This window comes from Symphodus melops (genome assembly GCF_947650265.1).
Source record: "Symphodus melops genome assembly, chromosome: 1".
NCBI lineage: Eukaryota > Metazoa > Chordata > Actinopteri > Labriformes > Labridae > Symphodus > Symphodus melops.
The window spans coordinates 27,695,701-27,718,210 of NC_136691.1; the positions used below are offsets into that span (position 1 = coordinate 27,695,701).

Consider the following 22,510-nt stretch of genomic DNA (forward strand, 5'->3'; position numbering starts at 1 on the left):
TGGGGTTGGAAACCGGAGGATCGCCGGTTTAAGTCCCAGTCTGGACTAAGACTGGGACCCCCCATTGGATCCTGTGTGTGCAGCATGTTCAACAACAGAGTGTAAAATTGTGGGGTTAATAAAGTACATATCTTTCTAAAACATATGGAAACATGAAAAGTCTCCTAAATGAAAAAAGGTCATTGAAGAACACAAAGCCGACATTTCAAAGACACCCAGTGCATTTCTATTATCTATCAAGAAGTGACTGGCGCACACAGTCACACGTTTTAATGCAGCATTAGAGCAGTTTAATACTCATTGAAAACATTTCACAGGAAGCCGTGGTTGCTCCATAACTTTAGATCTTTATTATGGCTCAACACAAAAAGCACACAGTTTATTACACTCAGTTCAAGTACACAGTTAGTATACATAATGTCCAACATGTACTACACCCTCAGAAAACAGAGGACCAGTTTGATAGCACCATTATACACAGTAGAACAAACACATTATTGAGCTGACTTGTTTTCATTTCCACTGAAAAAAGCTGTAAAAAAATCATGACAGAAATATGTTATCTTATCAAAACAGAAGACGAGATATCTACAACTCTGTCCAATTTAGACAGAGTGCACCCTTTTCACCGCTCACTCTCACTAATTAAAGGCATATCTGGGTCTCAACAAGGTGACATTCAGCTCCTCTCCTTCCTTATAACCATGTAAGACACGACAGTGTGACAGGAAAGAGCCGGAACAGCTAACGGAGGAGGAAGAGGAGGAGGAGGAGGAGGAGGGGAAGACTTTGGTTCAGTCACACATCTTTAAGGGTCACTTTGTCGACGCATCCTTTTGGCTACATGATTCAGAGTGAGACATCAGAGCATCTGAGCTAACATCAGAACTGACACCTCGAGCTTTGGTAACTTTATTTGACATTCAGAGGTCGAACAGCACTTTAATAATTTAAGAACAGCGATGTTTTTGAGCGATGAAGCCGACCAGCCTTTTCGCAATCTCCCTGGAAAGTGCTCTGTAAAAAATGATGGATTCAAATCTAAACTCCTTCGTCTCATCAACAAAAAGTGAATCCAACTCTAAACTTATTCGGGAAACAAAATATCTTGCAGAACTTCTTGCAGTTCTTTAATTCAAACTCGAACAATGTGCTTACAGAATGCAGAGGAAAATAAACTCTAAGTTATAGAGTGCGGACTATTGCAGCTGCCTGGTGAGCTAACGACAGACATGCTAGTGCCCAAGCTACTGACGGATATTCTCTTTTTTCCCCCATTTTTGTTCAAACGACTCCCCCCGAGCATTTTGTTTATAATTTAACACAGAATCCTTCAGTGAAAAAGCAGGAAGAGCAGAAAAATCCAGAAAAAAAGCCCATTAAGTCCGTTGTCCACCTAGCGTCTCTCATTTATTGTACCCAACGAGGAGAGAGGCTGCCCGTCAAAAACAATCCCAGTTGAAAATCTTTTAACTTATCAGAATGGTGGTGTTGATGTCAGCTGTGCTATTTTTCAACCAGACAATCACACAGTAGATCGGCAGGGTCCTTGCTCGCAGTGTCTGGTCAGTGGGACCATCACGATTATTGAGCTCATCGTCCAGACAAAGTAGGAGTGCAAGCATCCCCATTTTATTCTCAGAGTATTGGAGTAAGAGACAACATCGGTCATACAGCGCACAATAAAAAATAACACCATGTGGAGACAGGGCCTTATTAACTAACTTATTAACCTCGCTAGCTAGGCATACTCATTAGCCTAGCTAGCGAGGTTCTTTGGTGAAAAATCTAATGATCTTTTTACACAAGACATTTATACAACACACTCCTGTCACGTTACTGTTTACAACTCTTCATAACAGAGGTCATTGGTGAATCTCAGCAAATACATTATGGTAACTCCTGTTTGGCTTTTCCAGGTCTCTGCCCCCTCAGTGCTCAGCACAGCCACGAGAAAAAGTCACAGATCAACCACATGTTACTCTTTGGAGATATTTAACGTATTAGAGGCTGCATTAGGGTTCTCCATGTTGGTAGACATTGACCAAGGTAGAGTTAGTGTCGCACAAACAAAAAATACTTAAACATATAAAGTCTATGAGCTGAAAATGAGTTTGAACAGAAAAGAAATAAAAAGCTGACGGACAAACAAAGAAAACAACAAAAAGAAGGATATGAACACATTTTAGATCCACTTCTCTTTTCTTTTTTATTTGTTCCTTTTCACGACTGAGAAGCTGTGTTCTGGTTCTACCCAATGTGTCAGGTCATTTAATAATAGCTGTTCCTTTCTAAACTATTTGAAACTGAGTATAAGACAATGTCCACAAACTTAAAACACCTACAAGGACATTAGTGCAGCCTCCTCTTCAGACTGAAACAGGGCTTTCACACGTGCAGTAATCTCCTGAAAAACTCCTGATATTTACTGGAGGAGCTGGATGTGTGAACGCAAACAGACACATTTTCTCCTGTCAGATGTATTTTTTCTGCAGCCAATCCGAGTGAGCTGATATGAGAACTCAGCGAGATATTATCCGGAGAATTCCTCTCGGGCCAATGGGAGAGGGAGTGACATTTCTATACTGTGACAGCTTCATGTTGCTGCTGAGTGTCTGCATGCGACCAATTTATGACGCACAACAGTTATTTATTATTGATTTGGACTGCCTACGTCTGTTGGTCTGTCCAGAAATCCTCCCAATCATCACTGTCGGCCTCAAACAAGAACATATTGCTGAGTTTAAATAGAGGGGTGTACCTGTCTCAACTCGTTGTGCAAAAACAACACGAAACTCTTCAACAGATAGATTTCAGAGGAACAAGTAACGGTACAAGGAAGAACCTCAGAGAGGGAGCTGGGAGGGGTTTTTATGGCTGTAGCTGCCTCTCTTTGGAAAGACAAGTGCAATTCAAATAGTCTCTCTCCTGATGGGAAAAGTGGGTGACGGGTCAAAGAAAGCTGCTGGATGGAAAAAGAAGAAGAAGAAGAAAATAAAACTACGCTTTGATCAGGGATGAGATGTTGGCGGGCTTCAGATGGCACCCCTGCTCGGAGAAGTGATGGTTGGTGATGGTCACCTGATGCCTCTACGGTTGCCTCGTTCTTACCTGTGAGCCACCTGGTTGTTGAGGAGGCCAGGGAATGTCTGCTCACTTTCAGTGCTTAATGAGCCACCTAACAGAGACGGACAGACAGACCATGATCAGCCATTACTGTTGGACATCGAGCACCAGGAGTTTTACAACACAGTAAATACTTTACTACAACACTAGAGAGAGTTCAAAACGGATGTTGGTCTGGTAGCTGAAGAGGCGCCACACTACCTCTCAAGCACTGCTGAGGTGCCTTTGAGCACGGAGCCAAACCCCCAGCACTGCTGTATTGAGGGTCTACTGTCTCCATAACCCTTGTATTGGGGGTTTGGGAACCCTGCATTAACACAGCGTTAGATTTAGTTCTTACCATTGTGGCAGCTGTACATCCATACACGATGGCCATCATATCGACATCTGCATTTCAGGATGTTGTTGGTGTAGTCTGACTCGGGTACTTCATAGTTGGGGTTAATTATTATCTGTGAGAAGGGTTAAAGGGAATATTAAGGATTGAGGATGAAAAGCCCCAAACTGAGGGTCTGAAAGAGGCCTCACGGGACACGGTACCTGGAAAATGTAATCTCCAGGTTTGATCTCCGTGATGTCGATCCACTGGCAGTCGATGTCATGCCTGTAGGTATCCCAGCAGCCCACAGTGATACCCTGATCTCCAAAGTTGGCGCATTCATATCTCTTTTCAATACCTGCAATTAAATAATGACAAGAAGAGGAAAGTTTGGAATTATCTATAATCCTCAGAAACCACTCGGCGACTCGTCCAGACTAAGACACCACGCACCAGCAGCAGAGACTCTCGTGGTCAAACGTGACGAAAGAGAAAAAACAAATAAGTATGGAGGTCGATGGACGTGGTCAGCTGGCTCTCCTGCTGGGACAGTGAGGCTTTACACAGTTAGCAGCTCGATTGGTTGAGTTGTCAGATGGAAACTCCTGGTTGGTGACGCCTCCAAGTCTCTCATTGGCTGCTTTGGAGGCAGTAAAACCAGTAATAGGGATATTTACAGATGGCTTAAACTCGATGGAGAGCAATGAAAGAACCCTTGTGTCACCACATTGGACAAAACCACATCAAGCCTCCAATCGTCCTCTCGATCACAGTACGGAGGGGAACGGGAGAAAACTCAGGTCTAAAGTCGTCTCGTGTGTGTTCAGCTTGAAGCTGTATGAATTTACAGCTGGCCTTATTCAGGGAAGCTGTTCAAACTGGAAACACAACATTCATGCAAGAAAGTTGTTCATGGTGACTTGTTTACTCTCTCTGAAGACAACACAACTGTTTATTTCCGTCTGTACTTTTGTCCACCTGAGAAACAAACATTTACACTTTGATTTAACTGGGATAGTTTCCCATAATGTGATGAACTGCAAGTCAGCTGACGCATCTCTTTGGGTTGATCAGCTTTCGAGGCTCCTTGTTGTCTGACTGACAGCTTCCACAAACACAGGAGTTTATTATTTCTAATTCTGGTGTTTTGGTGTGGATCAGCGTTTGCTTCCCCGCCTGCAGCTCGATCCAAAGGCGGCAGTACGAGACGTGATCATGTCACACCTGTTCTGGCTTCTCTTCACTGGCTTCCAGTGGGCTTTAGGATCCAGTTTAAGATTGTATTACTTGTTTTTAAATCCCTTGATGCACTGGTGTCTGAGCTGTTGACTCTCCATGTTCCAATCTGAGGCGACCGATAATACAAGAACCGCTCCAACCAATGAGAACCTCAAATCACCCGTCTCTTTGCTACGGCCTTTAAAACAAGCTGAACATGACATTTTTTACATTGTTTATTCACATTCCCATTTATTGTATCTTTATTGTTTTTCACTTTGTTGTTTTTATTGTGTGCTTTTTTGCTCGTACAGCACTTTGCTCAAACATGTGCTATAAAAATAAAGATTGATTGATTATATTGAAAGGTTGTAGTCCTCCTCACCTTCATCACACTCTGAGTCCTCCAAGCAAAAACTAGCTTTGTGTCCTTCTGCCACTTTGGTTCCATTCAGGCTGAACAGGTCGTAGATTGTGAACACCTCCATGCTGTGATAATGCCTGTACACACAAACACACAGTTGCAGTTTTAAAGCCGATGCTGGTCTTGTCTCTGCTGAACAGCGCGCCAGGAAAAGATAATCACACAGTGATCCCCTGTGATCCACAACATGACTTTTAAACTTTCCTGACGTTCTGCGTGAAGTCGTTTAAATCCGAGATGACGAAGGGTTGACTTGATGAAAGCCGGTAGCTGTCTGAAGCTGTGCAGAAAGTGTTCCCCCGTAAACCACAAAAATGTGGGACTTTCTCAGCACTTTGACTGTAATCTGAATGCTTACACTAACAAAGTCAATTACAGGGCAGAAGAACTCAAAAGAAAAGCTGTTGGAGAAAGTAGACACGCTGCAGTCTGAGTCATCTCTCTCTCCTTAAATTAAGTCTCATTGAAAATATAAAGTCTTACTAATAATGTGTCCTCATGTTACGTGTCCAAATGATTGAAACACAACGCGCTGCATTCAACAGTTGAAAGAGTCCTTCACTAAATGCTTAGACGTTACATTTGTCATGCTGAGTCATATTTCTGAATCAGTCTGGCGTGGTTAGCGCCGCTGCCTCACAGCGAGAGGAGTTTGCATGTTGGGTTCACTCCAGGTTCTCCGGCTCCCTCCCACAGTCCAAAGACTGGCTCCTCAGATCAATTGGTGACTCTAAATCTCTTGTAGGTGTGACTGTGAGTGTGGTCAGTCTCTCTCTTCAGATAGAAAAAACACTGATAAATGTTGGAGATGCTTTTGAAATATGGAAGGAGGATGAGAAAGGGATGCAGAGCTGGATAAACACTGAAGCTACAGTGACCATCAAACGGTGACCTGTGTTAGCATGGACTCTGGGGGGGGGGGGTATTTAGTACTTCGTCACTGTTAGAGTCTGTCCACAAATGTATTTTCTTTTCATCATTCTTAACAAAATAGATTATTTACCTCATGTGCAATCTTTTGTTTTGACGTTATAGTGAACCGTTTGTAAATCTTTTGCTTTTTTGCCCCCGGGGAAATGACTCTTTTTGAATTTCCTATTAGTCATCCGACTCTGTGGGGAGAGAGCGGCCTCCCCATCGTCTGCTCATCCTAACAAATGAGTAAGAGCTCTGCATAATTGGCCAATTAGAATTAATTCTTTGAAATACCTGTGAATTAAACATTTATATTTTAGTATCCAATCCAGAACCCTTGAATCCTCACTGACCTGTGACAGTCGTGCCACACCCAGTCGTGTCTGCCAGCTTTGGGCCTGAAGTCAGACTGGCCATTGTTGTGGATCTGAGAGGAGAAGCGCAGCAGGCGCCGGTAGGAGCTGGCTGGCACCTCGCTGGAGCTTGACGACAGACAGTTCTCCTCGTACGCACACTGCAACATGAACATGGGCCTGTCCTCCATGTAGGTGGTCTGCTCCACCACCTGTGGGTTCAACACCAGGTCAGGAGCCGCTGTGGACGGAGTCCGACAGAGAAGAGCACAGGGAAGCAGACAAGAGACAAAACATATTTAGATACATGGAAAAAATAGCTCCCTCTCATTAGCCAAACATACAAAAAAAAAAAGCTCGAACACGTGTCACGTAAATGAGAGGTCTGTGCTCTGAGCGCTCCTATGATTCAAGAGAGATCTTGGAGCTCGGTTTGGAAAACTTTCAACCAAGGCAGAGCTGCTCAAGTCGCTGGAAAACACAGAGACTTGTTGCAATAAAACTCAATGGAAAGCAAAAACACTAAAGACTCTACATTAATAATTACAGTGTAAACATCAGTGAGCCTGTAGAGAGGCTCATGTGTATCATTATCTCCTAATCATTCAGCGTGAGTAACAAACGTGTGTGTCTTACTCTCAGAGCAGGAGACGCCAGCAGCGTTGCGTCCCCCTCCTTTAGGACAGTTGAGGTGGGCTCCATGGTGCAGACAATGAGACAGAGACATCTCAGTACCAGAGCAACGGACTCCGCTCATCGCCACAGCATCCGCACTCACCTCTCCCGGCCAGTACCAAGTCTCCTGTTACCAACACATGAGCACCATTCACAGTCACTAAGCCATCGACCTCTGCTACAAATCAATAACTGGTTTCATATATTTTCAAAGCTTCCACCCCACATAACAGACCTGGCTTGTTCTTCAAGTCCTTTTACTGAACTTGGTAAAACTGCATTTCCCCAAACTGATGGAACGCCCTCCAGCAAACTCTGAGCTCTTCCTTCTCTTTCAGAGTTTAGATCTGATTAAGAGCCACGATGTCTCCAATTGTAACAGTTTTTAATGGATCTCTGTGGTTTTTCACTGATTGTTTGTTGTTGTCCTTTTTTTGCTTGTAATCTCAACAGCATTGGAAATGAGGGAACCCTCAGTGTCAAATGAAGGTTTGAATAGAATTTGATTCCACATGAATAATAAACTGTCGATCCGTTTTATGGTGAAATAAAATACAGCATTAAATCTCACACATGTGCAGATGTATGTTTCCAGACCGAGGATTTACGCTTTGGTTTGGAAAGGACTTTTTGTCAATGTAATTTGTCAATGAGGATTTAAAAAAAATCAAAATAACCAGGTATGGTAAAAAGTTGAAATCATGGCTGAGTAACTTATTTTCAGACACAGGGAATCGAAGACACCCGCCACCTGCTGCATGTGTGTCAGGTCTTTTTTATTCAAGGTTTCCTGAACTGGAAAAGGCCTGGAGGACAGAGTCAGGGTTAACTCCGTTTCATAGTTATTATTTTCCATTTCCAAACAAGGAGCTTAGCAGGCTGTAAAGTTGTCTTCCCCACAGTTCAGTATGCAGTGCAGACTTGTCAGTCGGGGGTTTCAGCAGACTGAACCCTGGTGGTCTTTCAGAGGGCATATCACAGGTCCAGATCAGTACACTGTTTGGATGCATCCTATCAGGAAATGAATTGTTTTTGCTGTGCTAAATTAAAAGTATAACATACTTCACTCAAATCCAAACAAACCAGGATGAAAAAGTTCTGTGAGTGTCAATAACACGAGGCGGGCGTGAGAGCCCACGTCCTCACTGAATGAATCAGACGAGGGAGAAACAGATATCAGCCGAGGTCACAGTCGGTCCTTACAGGATACAGCACAGACACAAGGGACAGTCCACTGTCAGACTGTGTCCCCTCTCACCTCACTGCTGCTCACACACACACAACACTGTCAGCGTGTTTACACAGTGAGCTGAATGGCTGGTCTTTGCTCAAGGCTGCCCTCCAGTGGGCAACACAAAACTTACACTTAAAACTGACTGCAGAGATGACCTGGGAAGTCAAATTAAAAGTAAATATGAAGCAGTAAATACACTTTTTAAACTACGGGTTGGCTTTTGATTTGAACAAAACGATGTGCAAAGAAGCCAAGCTGCAGTCTGCTTCACTTGAACATCATCAGTTTGTGGATTAGACTTTGAGACCCAGCAGACGGAGGGTGCAGTGCGTCTGCAGCTGATGCACCTTTAAATAGAGCCATCAGAGGGCACACTCACTTTAATATTTGACTGTGATGATACGTGCTGCTGTACAACACTGCTGTGAGTAAAAGTAATTCTGCACTTGGACCACCAGAGGGCATCCCCTCTCTAGAATAATGTGTCGATGAAGCAGTGATCTCATATCAAAGGGTTGATGAGACAGAATATTTCATTGGCTATGATCTGTACTAACATGAAAATAAATTGACAGATTCATAATCCAAACACAGGTCTGTAACAATCTGGACCTGATTCACTGAAGATGATCTCAAACCTTTCTAACACACATAAAAGACTGTGTCTGTGCACCAGAGCAGTATTCAAAGAAGCCATTTAGACTTCAACCAAGTCCGACCTGTTGCTTTGTTCCTGCACGTCATTCCCCACTCTCTCTCTCTCCCTCGTTTCTCACTTTGTTCACTGTCCAATCAAATGCTCATGTTAAAGTTATATTTATTACAGATATGTGAATGAGGAGGCTCAACCCGGCACACTTCCTGCGGAGCAAACGTGAAGGGGGAGACACTGTGATGGACCCCCCACCCACCCACCTTTACCCCGCTGCTCTGCACTCACACTGCTCCGTGTGTGGAGACGGTGTTTGTGGTTAGGCAGTATGGAGTGTTTCATTACGTACAGTTTGAGTTGGCCTTTCGTTGTCCAGAGACAAGCTCAGTTTGAAAAAAACGCAGATCACATATTTTAAATACACTGGAAGGAAAGTCCTCTCCCATCTATCCTGTATGTGGAGCAAACGTGCTGCACGTGTGTCAGCAGGAGGGGAGCAGCTTCTCTCCACAGTCAGTCGAAAAACCAAGCAAACAGCACACATCAGCCTACTTAAAATGTGACTCTTTAAAATGAGACTACGTGTGACACAAAGAGTCTAAAGCCACGTTTCCATAAAGCCGTTCAGCTCGCTTCGTCTCGGTACGGCACACATTTTGAGACTGAAGCCGGGAAAGATTCTGAAATGACGTACCGTCCTACTTTTTGGGACCCTTCAGTTGGGGTGCCAAGTACATCCATCCGACCCGGAAAGGTGGAGCTAAACAATGCAGTCTGTTGACTGCAGCAAACACAACCTGGCTGTCTTTAAACACCCAGTCGATTGTTTTACTGATCCATACTGGAAAACATCTGGTGACAACAGAAGATCTTAACAGAAGAGGAGAGACTTTAGATTGCTCCTTACTAACAGCGATGATTAATTTAAATAATCTTACTGTAAATACAAAAAACACCGGCCCTGTGTTCAGATATCTATGCTCTCAGTTTTATACTTCTAGGGGAACATCATGTTTTTAAGATATTGAACAGGCTAATTTGTACTCCAAACCATCCATGCCCTCTTACCTGGAAAGCATTGCTGGCAAAGCCCAGGCCCAGCTGTCTGCAGACCACCATGGCCTCCATGGTCCCCCAGCCTTCACTGCACACCGTCCCCCAAACCAGAGAACCGTTCTTCTGCACCAGCACCTCCACACGGCCCTCAAAGGGGTTTCTCCCTCCACGCAGACGCAGCTGTGGGAAGGAAATCATTGAAGAAGCTCCACTTTCTTTTTTAAAAATTTGATAGACTTTATTAAACCCTGAGGGGGAAACTGTGGATCGCTGAGACACACACACAGGCCTGAACACACGCGTGCAGAAGCAGAACCTGTGGACATGCATCAGTGGAGAGATGTCAGAGAGCGGTGGCTGCCCTCTAAAGGTGCCTCCTGAGCGGGTGGGGGTTCGGTGCCTTGCTCAAGAGCACCTCGGCAGTGCTCGAGAAGTGGTCTGGCCCCTCTCAAGCCACCAGACCAACTTCCATATTTTGGTCCGGTGACCCTTTCAGATCCCAACCCAAGTCTCTACAGACTGAGCTACTGCCATGTTGTCGAACATGAAACAAACTGTAGCGTATTTGACTAAGTATGTACGAGGGCCATTGTGCTTAAACTAAGTGTGTGATCTTTGAAAACCCTCCAGGTAGAAGACATGAGTATCTGTTTTATATAAAAAAGATCTGCTGATACTAAAACTGGCTGAATAAGATGAGTCCATTTCAACCACTTATCTTCCATATTTCTGCGCTGACAGCTGGCTGTGTGGTACGTCTAAAGGTGCTCTGAATTCTCAATGGCTCTTACATGTCAGCTGATTGCAGACACAGCCTCTGATTGGTCAACCGAGCAAAACAAGATGGTAACTTCTGAATAGCACTAGTTCACTAAAAGAGCCTTAGAAAACACACTCAGTGGGATAGAAACGTCCTGGATGTCGTAGAAACTCGAGTTTCTGCCGATCTTAAAAGGATTTCAAAGAAAGTCACTCCACTGCAGTCTTCTGATTTTAGAACTGTTAAAGATGAAAGGTTGATGTTGTAGGAGACAGCGTCGACCGCAGAGCCTCTGTTCTCCCTCCACACTTACACCACTGTCTGCAGCGACCAAAGCACAAAGGATCACGGTCTCTGTATTTCCCTCCTCTCTGCTCCACAGAGGGGTGAAACCAAACGACACTTCTCGCGTGGAAGGCGGATGGTTTCGTACTCTCACAGGTCCACGACGGTATTTCTTTCGGAGTTTCTTTTGAATTTTGCAAAATTGGCAGCAGTGTTACATCCCTCCCACTTAGCATCTGTGTTTGAAAGAAAGCTGAGACTCACCGACTCCTGGAAGCCCATCGCAGGAACATTACACCTGACAGCGGCATCCTCCTCGTGACTGCAGCCGAGAGCCTCCTTATTGAAGAGACACTCTGTGATGGACTTTTCAAAGCCAGAGCACTCCACCTCATTCATATGCACGGGGCCCATACCTGCAAACACAGACCAAGAAAATGTCTGCTTCACACAGAAACTGTCAACACTGTCAGGATTTCAGCAAGTAAGATTTATTGCTTTGTTGCTGAGAGTTACATGAGAAGATTCGTAGCATGTCTGCACATTTCATCAAACTCAAATCAAAGTAGCTTAGCTTAGCATAAAGGCTGACGAGGCTCTGAAGAGCAGCGCTGATTTATTTGTTTGACATCTGCTGAGCGCTAACAGAGAGCGCTTTCATGCATTAAGATCTGCTTGAAAATGTTGGATGTTAAAGAGTAGTGTGCTATCAGTATTTAGCTTGTTGTTCTTTCAATGAGAGGTTACATAAAAGCCACTCAGAAATCATGACGGATTTTGTTTTTTGGGAACAGACCATTCCCCTTTTTTCATAACATTTTCCATGTCTAATGTTCCAGGAATGTGCCGTCCGGCCTCTCTTCCCTGCGTGGAGCATCCTGTTGGATTAGTATTTTTTGTTATGGGTCAATCCTTAAGATGAAAAGTACATTTTCCAGAGTGAAACCTAAAAACAGGTGAGCCAGGAATTTAAAACATGTCATAACACCGACAGTACGCTGACTGTGCAATTTAGAAGTGTGAGTGGCGCATGTTAGTTGGGTGGGATGTCGTGCTGTAAAACTCTCCATGCAGCTGGTTAATTAGCCCGTCTGAGACGCCCAAGCATGAGCAGGCAATAAGTGAAAGTACTCAGTCAGGTGTCCCCTAAAAAGAATTCCATAAAAGAGAGCTGGTTGTCCTCCTCAACGCTCAACAAACACACACTCTACCTCTGTTGTTGGACCTTCTGTTGGGAAACTTTGGTCGCATTCATTTAAGCATCTATGACACCAAGATTCATACTTTAAACTCCAGTGCAATTGTTAAACTCCTAATTTTAAACAAAAAAAACAAACAGTCAAGACCACCAACCATGGTCCTTATTAAAAGAACAAATGACTTCAATTCATTTAGATTTTTAATTTCCCGTTACAGCTGCAACTTGTGCAAGTATCTAATTGATATGTAAAAATGTGCCTGAGGGCAACGCTGAGAGTTGAGGGGGCCACGTGTGCAGCGCCTTAACTAAGCTCAGCTGTCATCACATCTTTGTACGTACATACTGATTCCACCATGGCGTTATATTGGTGTCCCAGTCTGTTAATTCACATTACGTTGCAGGAGCTCCACATACACACACAGTCAGACACACACACACACACACACACACACACACACACACACACACACACACACACACACACACACACACACACACACACACACACACACACACACACACACACACACACACACACACACACACACACACACACACACACAGCACTGTGCTCCTTCGCTGTTTCCACTGAAACTGTCTCTTTCCTGTTATACGTTTGAACATAGGGCTAAATGCCACGGCAGGCTGAACAGAAATAGTGTCCAAAGTAGATAAATAAACTAAACTAGTTGTAAAAGTAAAAGATCTATCCTGATACTGCAGACACATTTTAAACAATCAGTGTTGTTCCCATACATAACAGCAGGGGGCAGCTCTTCTTGGCAACATGACACATTAAGAAACCTGTTTTCAGAAATTTGATTAGATTAGATTAGATGACTTTATTGTCCACTGTGGTGGAAATTTGTCTTTGGCTTCTCCAAAATATAAAAAACACACAGGACAAATTAAAACACTCCACAAAGTACAACAATAAGCAATAAATAAATAGATGTGCAAACAGGCGATGAAAAAAAAAAAAAAAAGGGGGGGGGGGCAGCAGATGTAATAACTGTACCCTCTAAAAGGGGCTCACTTGGACAGTCATGACCTCTTTAAATGGCATTGAGAGCTCGTACAGCATGTGGCAGAAAAGATCTTCTGTAAATATTGCGGCTCGCCCTCGGGACTCTGAATCTGCGACCAGATGGCAGCAGTTCAAACTGCCAGTGTAGGAGGTGTGAGGAGTCCCCAGATATCTGTCTGGCCTTCCTCACTACCGCACTCTGAAACACATCACAGAGTTCCCTGCAATCTTTACAATAGAGGACAACTTGTTTTTTACCTCACATTTAAGTTACCATACCAAGCAGCTATATTGAACTGCAAGATGCTTTCAACAAGGCCTCTATAGGCCATCTCCAGTATGTGGGAACTTACACCAAAACTTTTCAATTTCCTGATTCAAAACAGTCGCTGGTTTGCTCTCTTAAAAACACTCTCTGAGTGTGCACTGAAGCTCAAGGTGGACTCGATGGTTGTACCCAAATATTTAAAATGATCAACAACATCCACAGGCTCTTTATTCAGAATAACAGAGGTGACATTAGCAGCTCCCTTCATTTGTAAAATAAGTTATTTTGTTTTAGCAACATTAATTTCCAAATAACTGGCCTGGCACCAGTCCTGCAATAAATGAACCTGTTTAAAATGCATTTCCTCGTGTGTTGGATCTTTTCCAGATATGAGCCCAACCACGGCCATGTCATCTGCATATTTAAACAGTTGAACATTATTGACATTCACAGTCATGGAGTTTAAATAAATTGAGAATAACAGTGGCGATAGCACATAACCTTGCGGTGCTCCAGTATTTATAACCAGTTCATCTGAGTAGATGCCATTCAAATAAACCTTCTGAGGGCGGTCACTTATAAAACATTTAATCCAATAACTTAGCCCGCCGTTCACATTCATCATAAAAAGGCGTTCTTAATGCATGCCCGAAAATATCTAGATCACTTCAGGAGGACTGCTCTGGATACTCTCCATTATAGTCCACTATGTGACGTGCTAATGAGGATATCTGCCTTTATATCAATGCTACGTGTAGTTTGGGAAAATGACAACATCAACAAAAGAGTAGAGAACAACATAGTGGCAAAAAAAACAAACAATGCAGCTGTTTAATTATGTGCACGGAGGTCGTAGTGGTCACATGAACCATGCAGCAGTCACAAAGTATAAACGTCACTCCCCCCCTCCTGTGCTCGAGGTGAATTCTCCTGATAATATCCTCCTGGGTTCTCACATACACTAACAGACTCTTGTGGCCGAAATATTTAACTTTGAAATATTTACCACATGTGACGAAACCTTGGGACAAAACAATTGCAACACGACATGTTGCACAGTAATCATTTAATGTGGATCATCTTGTTTTCATGATCGTGGGATCGTGAGGAAACGCGGAGCTCAAACAGCTCAGTGGTGCAGACGGGTGATACAAGTCTTTACTAAAACATCAAAACTCAATCAAAACTGTGTTTGTGTTAGACAACACCAGTATTATTATGTGCGGACAAAATCTTTTAATCCCAGAGAAGAAATTCTCACCCTGTGCACCCTGTTAGGGGTTCAGTGCCTTGCTCAATGCACTCGGGAAGTGACCTTGCATTTGTCTTGCCCAAATAGTGACTCTAAAACTAACTACTGAGTCTACTGTCTCTATAATTCAGATTTATTTGAGCTCCTAAGTCAACAATCTTTTTTCTCTATGCTTCATCTACTCAGTAGAAATAATGATCTCTGCTGATACTTCACAATTAGCAGCTTAAAAGAGATTAAGTTTTTCCTCATGTGAAAACTATTTACCTTGTCCAAGGCGACCGCCAGACAGAGCTTCTATCGCTGTACCGAAGCCCAGTTCCCGGCACACCACAGTAGCAGACCGAAGGTTCCAGTTGTCGTCACATATGGTGCCCCACTCGCCGTTTTTCAAAACCTCAACTCGGCCCTCACCTACGATGGCCCCACCACGCAGACGAACCAGTGGCTGCTGAAGAGAGAAAAGAGCAGACAATGCAAAACACACGACTGTAAACTGTTCCGCTGGCAGGCCACATATTTAGGTTAGTTTGGAGGCTCAACTTTTCCTCCTTCCGTGAGAAAAAGCTGCGGCAGCAGATGTGGTAGATGTGATGTGAATGTGGATCTCCCATTTCCTGATTAGACAAACTGGGAACACTTAAAGAAATACATGATAGCACATGATATTCTGACTTAGTAATATTTAGGCCCAGGTGTCCTCTGCATTGCATTCTTACTCCTGATGAATAAATCCTCCACAGAGGGGTGACACCAAAGCAGACACAGAGAAGTCAGGAACAGGAACTGTAGGTGTCAGAATACCGGACCATGTTTTTGAAACACAAGCACGACCCAAAGACCTCATTTTCCATAAAATCTCTCACATGTTCTCAGGCCTAGTCCACATGGAAGTGGGTATTTTTTTAGAGAGGTTTTCCTCTGTCTAAAAAAATAATCTCACCCACACCCGCCCTAAATTCTCAAAAACATCTTAATTCACATGAGAACAAAAAACGCACTGTTACTGAGCATGCCCAGTCTAACTACTTTCACCATCAGAAAGACCAGCGTAGCGTTTAAGTTATAGTTACTGAACTCAGCTCAGAGAGCTTCAGCTACTTCACTGGGTAACCACATGGCCCTTTCTTTTTGTCCACCATCTTGACCATGTGATCACATTGTGCTTTGTCCCCCTCAGCCATCTTGTTTTCTCTCTCCTCCTCCTCTCTCTCTCTCTCTCACACACACACATGCACACGCACACACACACACACACACACACACACACACACGCACACACACACACACACACACGCCACGCTTGTTTGTTTTGTTTGTTACTTGTAGTTTGGTTTATAATACCGTAAATTCCGTACTATTGAGCGCACCTGGATATAAGCCGCACCGGCTAAAAATAAGTAAATAAATGTAATTGTACATATATAAGCCGCACTTGATTATAAGCCGCAGGTGTCCACGCTATAACAAGAGCTATTTACACAGACGTAGGCTACCGGTAACATCCGCAAATACTGTAGCGTCCGTACGGACGTTAAAGGACGACGAGAGCGTTCAAGTAATAACTTTTAATAACCCGATCACTGTCGGCCGTGACCACGCCGTTTACAGCAGAGAGCAACACATAACTTGCCGTAACAATCCAACTCTCTCCCCCAGCGTTCTCTCATACAGCCACTCAACACGTTCTCGCTGGTGCATTCACTGACTCTCCACATAATCGGAATTATGAACACATTATCAACTACTGACTTTACAACATGAACTGTTACAATACGAAGCCTAGCCGACGGTGTCTGTAACACGGCTGATGAAAAAGATGACCGTAATATATTTCACAAGAAAAAGTCCATCCATTCACTGCCTCAGAATGACTTCATTACTCACTTCCTCAGTCTCTGTTGTCGCTGTCAGTGTCATCTTAACGTGCAGCAGCTCTGTTAGCTTCTTTGACAGCCAGGTCGATCGCCTTTAACTTGAAAGCTGCATCATATGTATTTCTCCGTGTGTTCTCCATCATGAGGGTGCGTGCATGAAGCGCAAAATGACTGATATTAAGATCCGACGTGACGAAGTCAAATGTTTTTGCGGCAGAAGCTCATTGTCCCCCATAAAAAATCCATGCATTAGCCGCACCGGAGTAGAAGCCGCAGTGCTCGAAGTGTGAGAAAAAAGTAGCGGCTTATAGTCCGGAATTTACGGTAGTTGTTTGTTCGATTGAGTTTCATTGATTAACTTGATGTTGCTTTGTTAAATAAATTCTGTTATAATTTAAAAAGTCATTGTTTGTGATCACTGTGTATTCACATTGTGACTTAGGCTGGGTGAAAGGGCTTTGTGTTCGGATTTCACACCTTCAATTAAATACAGATTATTAATTATTGATGATATTGGTATTTAATTAAGTAATTTTGAGACTGATATTTGTAATATTTTGGTTGTTCCCTGTTTACAGGGTGGTGCGCCGAGGTTTATTAAACGCAGTTTAATAATAATTATTGATTTATAGTAATAATTAAATAAACTTATTTTATAAACTAATTATTAGATTTATTTTGACAACTAAAGTTTAAATCATAAAACCCCAACATAACCATTGGTCAGGTATTCGCTCCTGAAAACCCCCAACACCATACAACTGACATTTTCATTTATGAGACGTTATTATCCAAAACGACAAACATCAGAGTACAACACAAGAGGAGGAGACAACCTCATTAAGTGCAAATGAACGACCTTAATTGAAGTCAGATTGTACACACAGGAGCTGACAGGAAGTGGACCGAGTGAAGTAAAGTTAATACAGCAACAACAATATTTAAAGCCCAGACACATGTGTTTGACCTAAATCAGTCAGGCTGTAAGCAGGGTCACTGCACCACTGTGAAGAAAAGCAAGGAGCTGCTCGAGCTGCCCTGTTACTAGACTTGTCTGTTGCCTTTGAAATAGTTCATCTTCAAATCCTCCTTTTCACTCTGCTGCTTCATGTCTGAACTCTCAGCGCACACTGGCTCAATGCGTGGTCCCCTTCTCTTCTCCATACACACCTCCTCACTAAGCTGATGATTCCCCGCTCTTCCTATCATTCCCGATACACCACGTTCCAGTATCGGCAAGTATTTGAGCACGCCTCGCTGATAACTCTAAATGCCTGAATGCACGCAACCTTCATCTTAACCCGCTGATCCTTCTATGACACCACAGATCAAGAATACCAGGAAGATCGGACCTTACCTGTCAGAGCATGCTACACAGCTCCTGGTACAGACTCTTTACTGGCAGGCCTTTCTACATGCACTATTAATCCCCTGCAGACGATCCTAAATGCAGCAGCCTGACTGGTCTTTAGCCTACCTAAAAGAGCAACCCCCCCAGGACGCTGACAGGTAAGGTCTGAACTCCCTGATGACTTGTAGAATGATCCTGATGTTGATGACAGACATCCTGAATCTGACCATCAAGCACAACTTCTTCACTGTTTTGGCTTCAGGTCACATTTGACCACTAGTAAACTAACAAACAGAGAGACGTTCATAGGGTCTTTACCTCCTGTCGGAAGGCCTTCCTGAATCCTGTCATGGTTGTTGGGGCAAAGGCCCTACCAGGAACACAGCTCACCACCACAGGCAGCCCTCCGGGACAGCTGGCGTTGGACTTTAGTGACGCAGTCTGACCCAGTTTACAGCTAGACAAATGGGCTTCATTGCCAGTGCAGTTCACAGCGTAGTCCCAGTACGTTGGCTTTTTCCGACGTGCAAACATCCTGAACAGAGAAGAAGAAAAGGATGAAATCTTTTATGAGCTGTTATTAATACTGGGAGGAGAAAATGCAAAGAAATTAAGTTAGTACACAGTGATTTACTAAATGCTTTTCCCCACACACATTAAAGTGTTTCAATGACAGAAAAATAAATGGGATGTATTTATTTTGTATCTTTCCTCAATAATAGTTCAAAAGAAACTCCATGATTAAACTGAACATTCACAGCGTCTGCATTCTAAAGAATTTCAACATTGACACTGTCGTCCTATTTCCATCTTCTCGCCAACATTACATTTTAAACTGGGCATTTCATTTTCTCTGGTTACGTGTCTCTGGTGCGCTCCGGAGCGCGCTCGTCTCTTCACTCTACAGCCCCCCTCCTGCTGCTGCGCTGTGGGACGCTTGAACGGGGGGCTCACCATGCTTGTACCCCCAACTTCAGTACCTGTCGCCATGAGATTTATGTCCGATCAGACACAGTGCTGACCAGCTTCTGGTGCGCAACGATGGCACGAGTGGCACTCACACTGAGCACCAGTGCCACTGAGGACTCACACCTCCTGCACAATGTATCACAATTCATTCAAAAGAGGGAGGGAAGAAAAGAGAGGCCGTGTTTAATACCGAGGTTTTCTTATAAGCCACTTTTTCCTTTTGTTATATTCACATTTATTACTTGAAAATACCGGACTTTCATTTGCCTCTCACTAATACCTATTTTGCGCCTGCAGTCGTCCAGCTTTCCGTCCAAACTCTCTGTGACGTAAACCAGTAGAACAAAGCCTGACAGAAATACTACCGCCTCCACAAGGTTTGCACCTGACGTCATTCACACAAATGTTCTGAGTAAATCATCCGCAAAACGCCCACAAGCCAAACGTGCAAACTTTTGGAGTGAACACGCACTTTAGTACTCTTTAATTGAGATTTTAGTAAATCTGGCCCTAAATATCTGTTTAGGTGCAGTACATGAATAAAAGCTGTAATATTAAAAACCTGTGCACAGATTTGTAAACCCTGGGAATACATTAACAAAATGCTTTTTCATTTTCTGTTACCAGAGCCTTTCAGGGCTCTGCAGCATTACTTTGCAAACACAGATGCATGGCTACCTTAAAGTGGTTTAACATTCATTACAGTATGAACCCTCAACTATGCGTTTTAAGGAGAAAAGTGTAATACATAAACTTGCTCAAGGGCAATTTAGCAAGAGTCTGAACTTGTGATTAAATCAGGGCCGTTAAAACTTTGGGGATGATACAGATATCGATAGAGAAAAAAAAAATCAGATACCAATAATTCGGCTGATATATTTCTTAGATGGATGTTCGATCTGCAGAGATCGATATAGACATTCATTGTGCTATGAAATGCAGTAAACATGGAAGATATATAATGTAGATGGTCGCTCAACTAGAAAGTAAATATGCATGTAGGCCCATTAACGCTCGACACTCTGCAGTGTGATAATGCTGGTTGTAATCCATGTAGCGCCCTCTGCTGGTGAAAAAGAACTGCCAGTGTTATACAATGAAACTCAAATGTAATGCTGTTTGACAAGTGAATAAATCTAAAAAGAGTGATAACGTGACATGCTGACACCGATCAAAATGATCAGCTGGCCGATTATTTGATTAAATACCTAGAATTAATATCCTAGAAGCACATGAAATACATTAATTAATACATGTGTTAACATTGAACAGGAATTTTGTGATTTAAAAACAACATCAATGACATTAGCGTACTGTGCAATGAAACCAAACATGAAAGCTTAGCATACAGCTGGAGGGTTCACTACCACATGAACTCAAACTAACTTTGGTTAAAAACTCTCCAAGCCCAGTCGGGGTGCTTATCTCCTCTCCGCTTGTTAGCGAGCCAGATTAATGAATCTAATAAGATTCTTTTGTAAAATGGCGGCACATCTGTGATGTGTGTTTATAAAATGGATTAAAGTAAGGGCAGGCTATATTTGTTTTAATTTTAAACCTTGGGAGATTTAAGCTTCTAGTCTGGAAGCTTCGAAGAGCTAAAGTCTTGGCTGTGGGCTGCAGGGCTGCTCTGCTAGCTCCTCCTTTAATTCAATATAAACACAGCTGGGATTGTGGAAATGCTGCAAAGATTGAATAAACAGTTTGTACTGCATGGGGCTGTGAAAGTGGATCGCTCACCAAAGTTCCCTCTAATATTCTGTATGCTTCCATTTGTAGACTCCTGTGGTGTTTTCCACTTCTTTAATAAACCTTACCTGCTACTTGCTGCAACCTGAGACAATACATTCTACAGTGTGTCCTCGGACAAAGAGATACTGTGTGTTTTTACATGTCAGCATAAACTGGCTGTCATGGTTTTATTAAGCAAAGTGAAACTGATTTTGGCCACTTCAGAGCATGAAAACTATCTTTTTATTTAATAATCAGTAGACATTGACAGTTTGACAAAGGGGACGTGTAGAAGTGTGTTGGACCTTTGAGAAAGTGGAGAACATTGAGTTCTTGTGTTTTTGTAAATAAGTTCAAAATTCAGTTCATATTTTAAACGTAATTAAAGTTTAAAATTGCTCCGATATGGCAGTATTTCAGTGGTTTCACTTTTTCAATTGTTTTTCATCGTCGTTTGAATATGGATCCTTAAAAATACTTGTTTTTGAACAGTAGGAGTTGCACTTCAGCACCAGTCTCAAACTCTTGTGTATGAACTTCTGATCTTTTTAAGCTTGTGTGTGTTTGATGACCTTTTTGTTGTGCTGTTGACCCTCCTTCCAGGTCACTCTTATAAATGAGATTTTGAATCTCTATCAGGTTTCTCCTGGTAAAATACATTTTAAATAAAAAAAAAATAAAAAAAATAAAAATTGATTCGGTTCTTATTTCTTAGACTCATTTCATACTAAAACAAGTCATTTCATTATGGAAAGTCTATCTTACGACATATATTAGGACATGCTGTGCTATCACTGTGAACACAGAGCTGAGAACAAAAAGGCCAGAGGGAGTTTGACTTCACTCTGTTTTGAAAGTTACAAACGCATGTTTAGATCAGCTAAATTTGATAACTGCTGCAATACCATTTCATAATATACCTTCAATAAGATTTACATTATTATATTACACATTACTGCACAATGATAAGCACCATCAGATTAACTGTGCTCACAGCTTTAGAGGTTTTGATTTGTGTTTAGGGTTCAAACCAATGCAACCAATCCCGGCGATTTCTGGACGACCTTGCAATTTTGTCCAATCACCGCAACTTTTCTGCAAATTTGAACAATCAAAATACTTTTCCCGCAATTTTCACCAATCAGAGTAGTCCCCTGCGAAAAACAGCGAGCTATACATCACCAAAGTTTGGTGACCACGGACCAAACTCACTTCCCTGTTTATCTGCTCTCAGGAGAGTGAGCATGAAGTGTTTGTGCGCTGAAAAGAAAAGCTTAAAATTTGAGATCATTTTTTAACATATGATAATTTTTTTAATAGACGATCTGGGTACGAGATATGATCTGTAGGAAGATATAAAATACAGGGAATATCAGACATACTGAAAAGAGTAAAGAGCTCAGAGCGGCCACACAAAAATGACAGTGTGTGTGTGTGTGTGTGTGCGTGTGTGTGCGTATGCTCAAAAAGGTCGGTTCTTCGGGTTGTCGCTGTCCGAGCGCGCCGACCACAAAAAGTATGAATCAGGTTAAGAGGGAGACATCAGTGAGTGAGGCTGATGAATATGTTTCAGAAAGTAAATCGCTCAATCACATCAAAGTGTGTGCAAGAAAATAACTGACATGAAAACAAAACTGCAACTATTTAGCAATTTTTGCTTCCTGCTGCAATTAAATTGCAAACAAACAGCTAAAAACATTGCAACATGCTTTGCAATTTTTTGGAAAAGCTGCCACGAATTCAGGCATTTAGGCCGCAACAATCCCCCAAAAAGTCTGCGAAATCCTGGAGGGACTGTCCTACAGAAGGCATAACAA

At 42.7% G+C, this 22,510-nt stretch overlaps 1 protein-coding gene across 2 annotated transcripts in view; it reads right to left on the bottom strand.

Annotated features, from left to right (window-relative positions):
* Positions 1 to 819: 819 nt before the first annotated feature.
* Positions 820 to 22,510, bottom strand: part of loxl2b (lysyl oxidase-like 2b) — a 95,493-nt gene continuing 73,802 nt past the window's right edge. Inside the window, exons 5-14 of one of the 2 annotated variants that reach the window (XM_079353558.1) lie at positions 18,312 to 18,528; positions 15,033 to 15,213; positions 11,282 to 11,433; positions 9,985 to 10,152; positions 6,992 to 7,157; positions 6,356 to 6,596; positions 5,049 to 5,164; positions 3,667 to 3,803; positions 3,467 to 3,578; positions 820 to 3,178 (exon numbers count right to left, since the gene is read on the bottom strand). In XM_079353558.1, the coding sequence (XP_079209684.1) occupies positions 3,108 to 3,178; positions 3,467 to 3,578; positions 3,667 to 3,803; positions 5,049 to 5,164; positions 6,356 to 6,596; positions 6,992 to 7,157; positions 9,985 to 10,152; positions 11,282 to 11,433; positions 15,033 to 15,213; positions 18,312 to 18,528 (1,561 nt within the window). In that variant the 3' untranslated portion in view covers positions 820 to 3,107. Of the gene's footprint in view, positions 3,179 to 3,466; positions 3,579 to 3,666; positions 3,804 to 5,048; positions 5,165 to 6,355; positions 6,597 to 6,991; positions 7,158 to 9,984; positions 10,153 to 11,281; positions 11,434 to 15,032; positions 15,217 to 18,311; positions 18,529 to 22,510 lie in introns of both variants that reach the window. The other variant, XM_079353557.1, reaches the window with a different exon arrangement.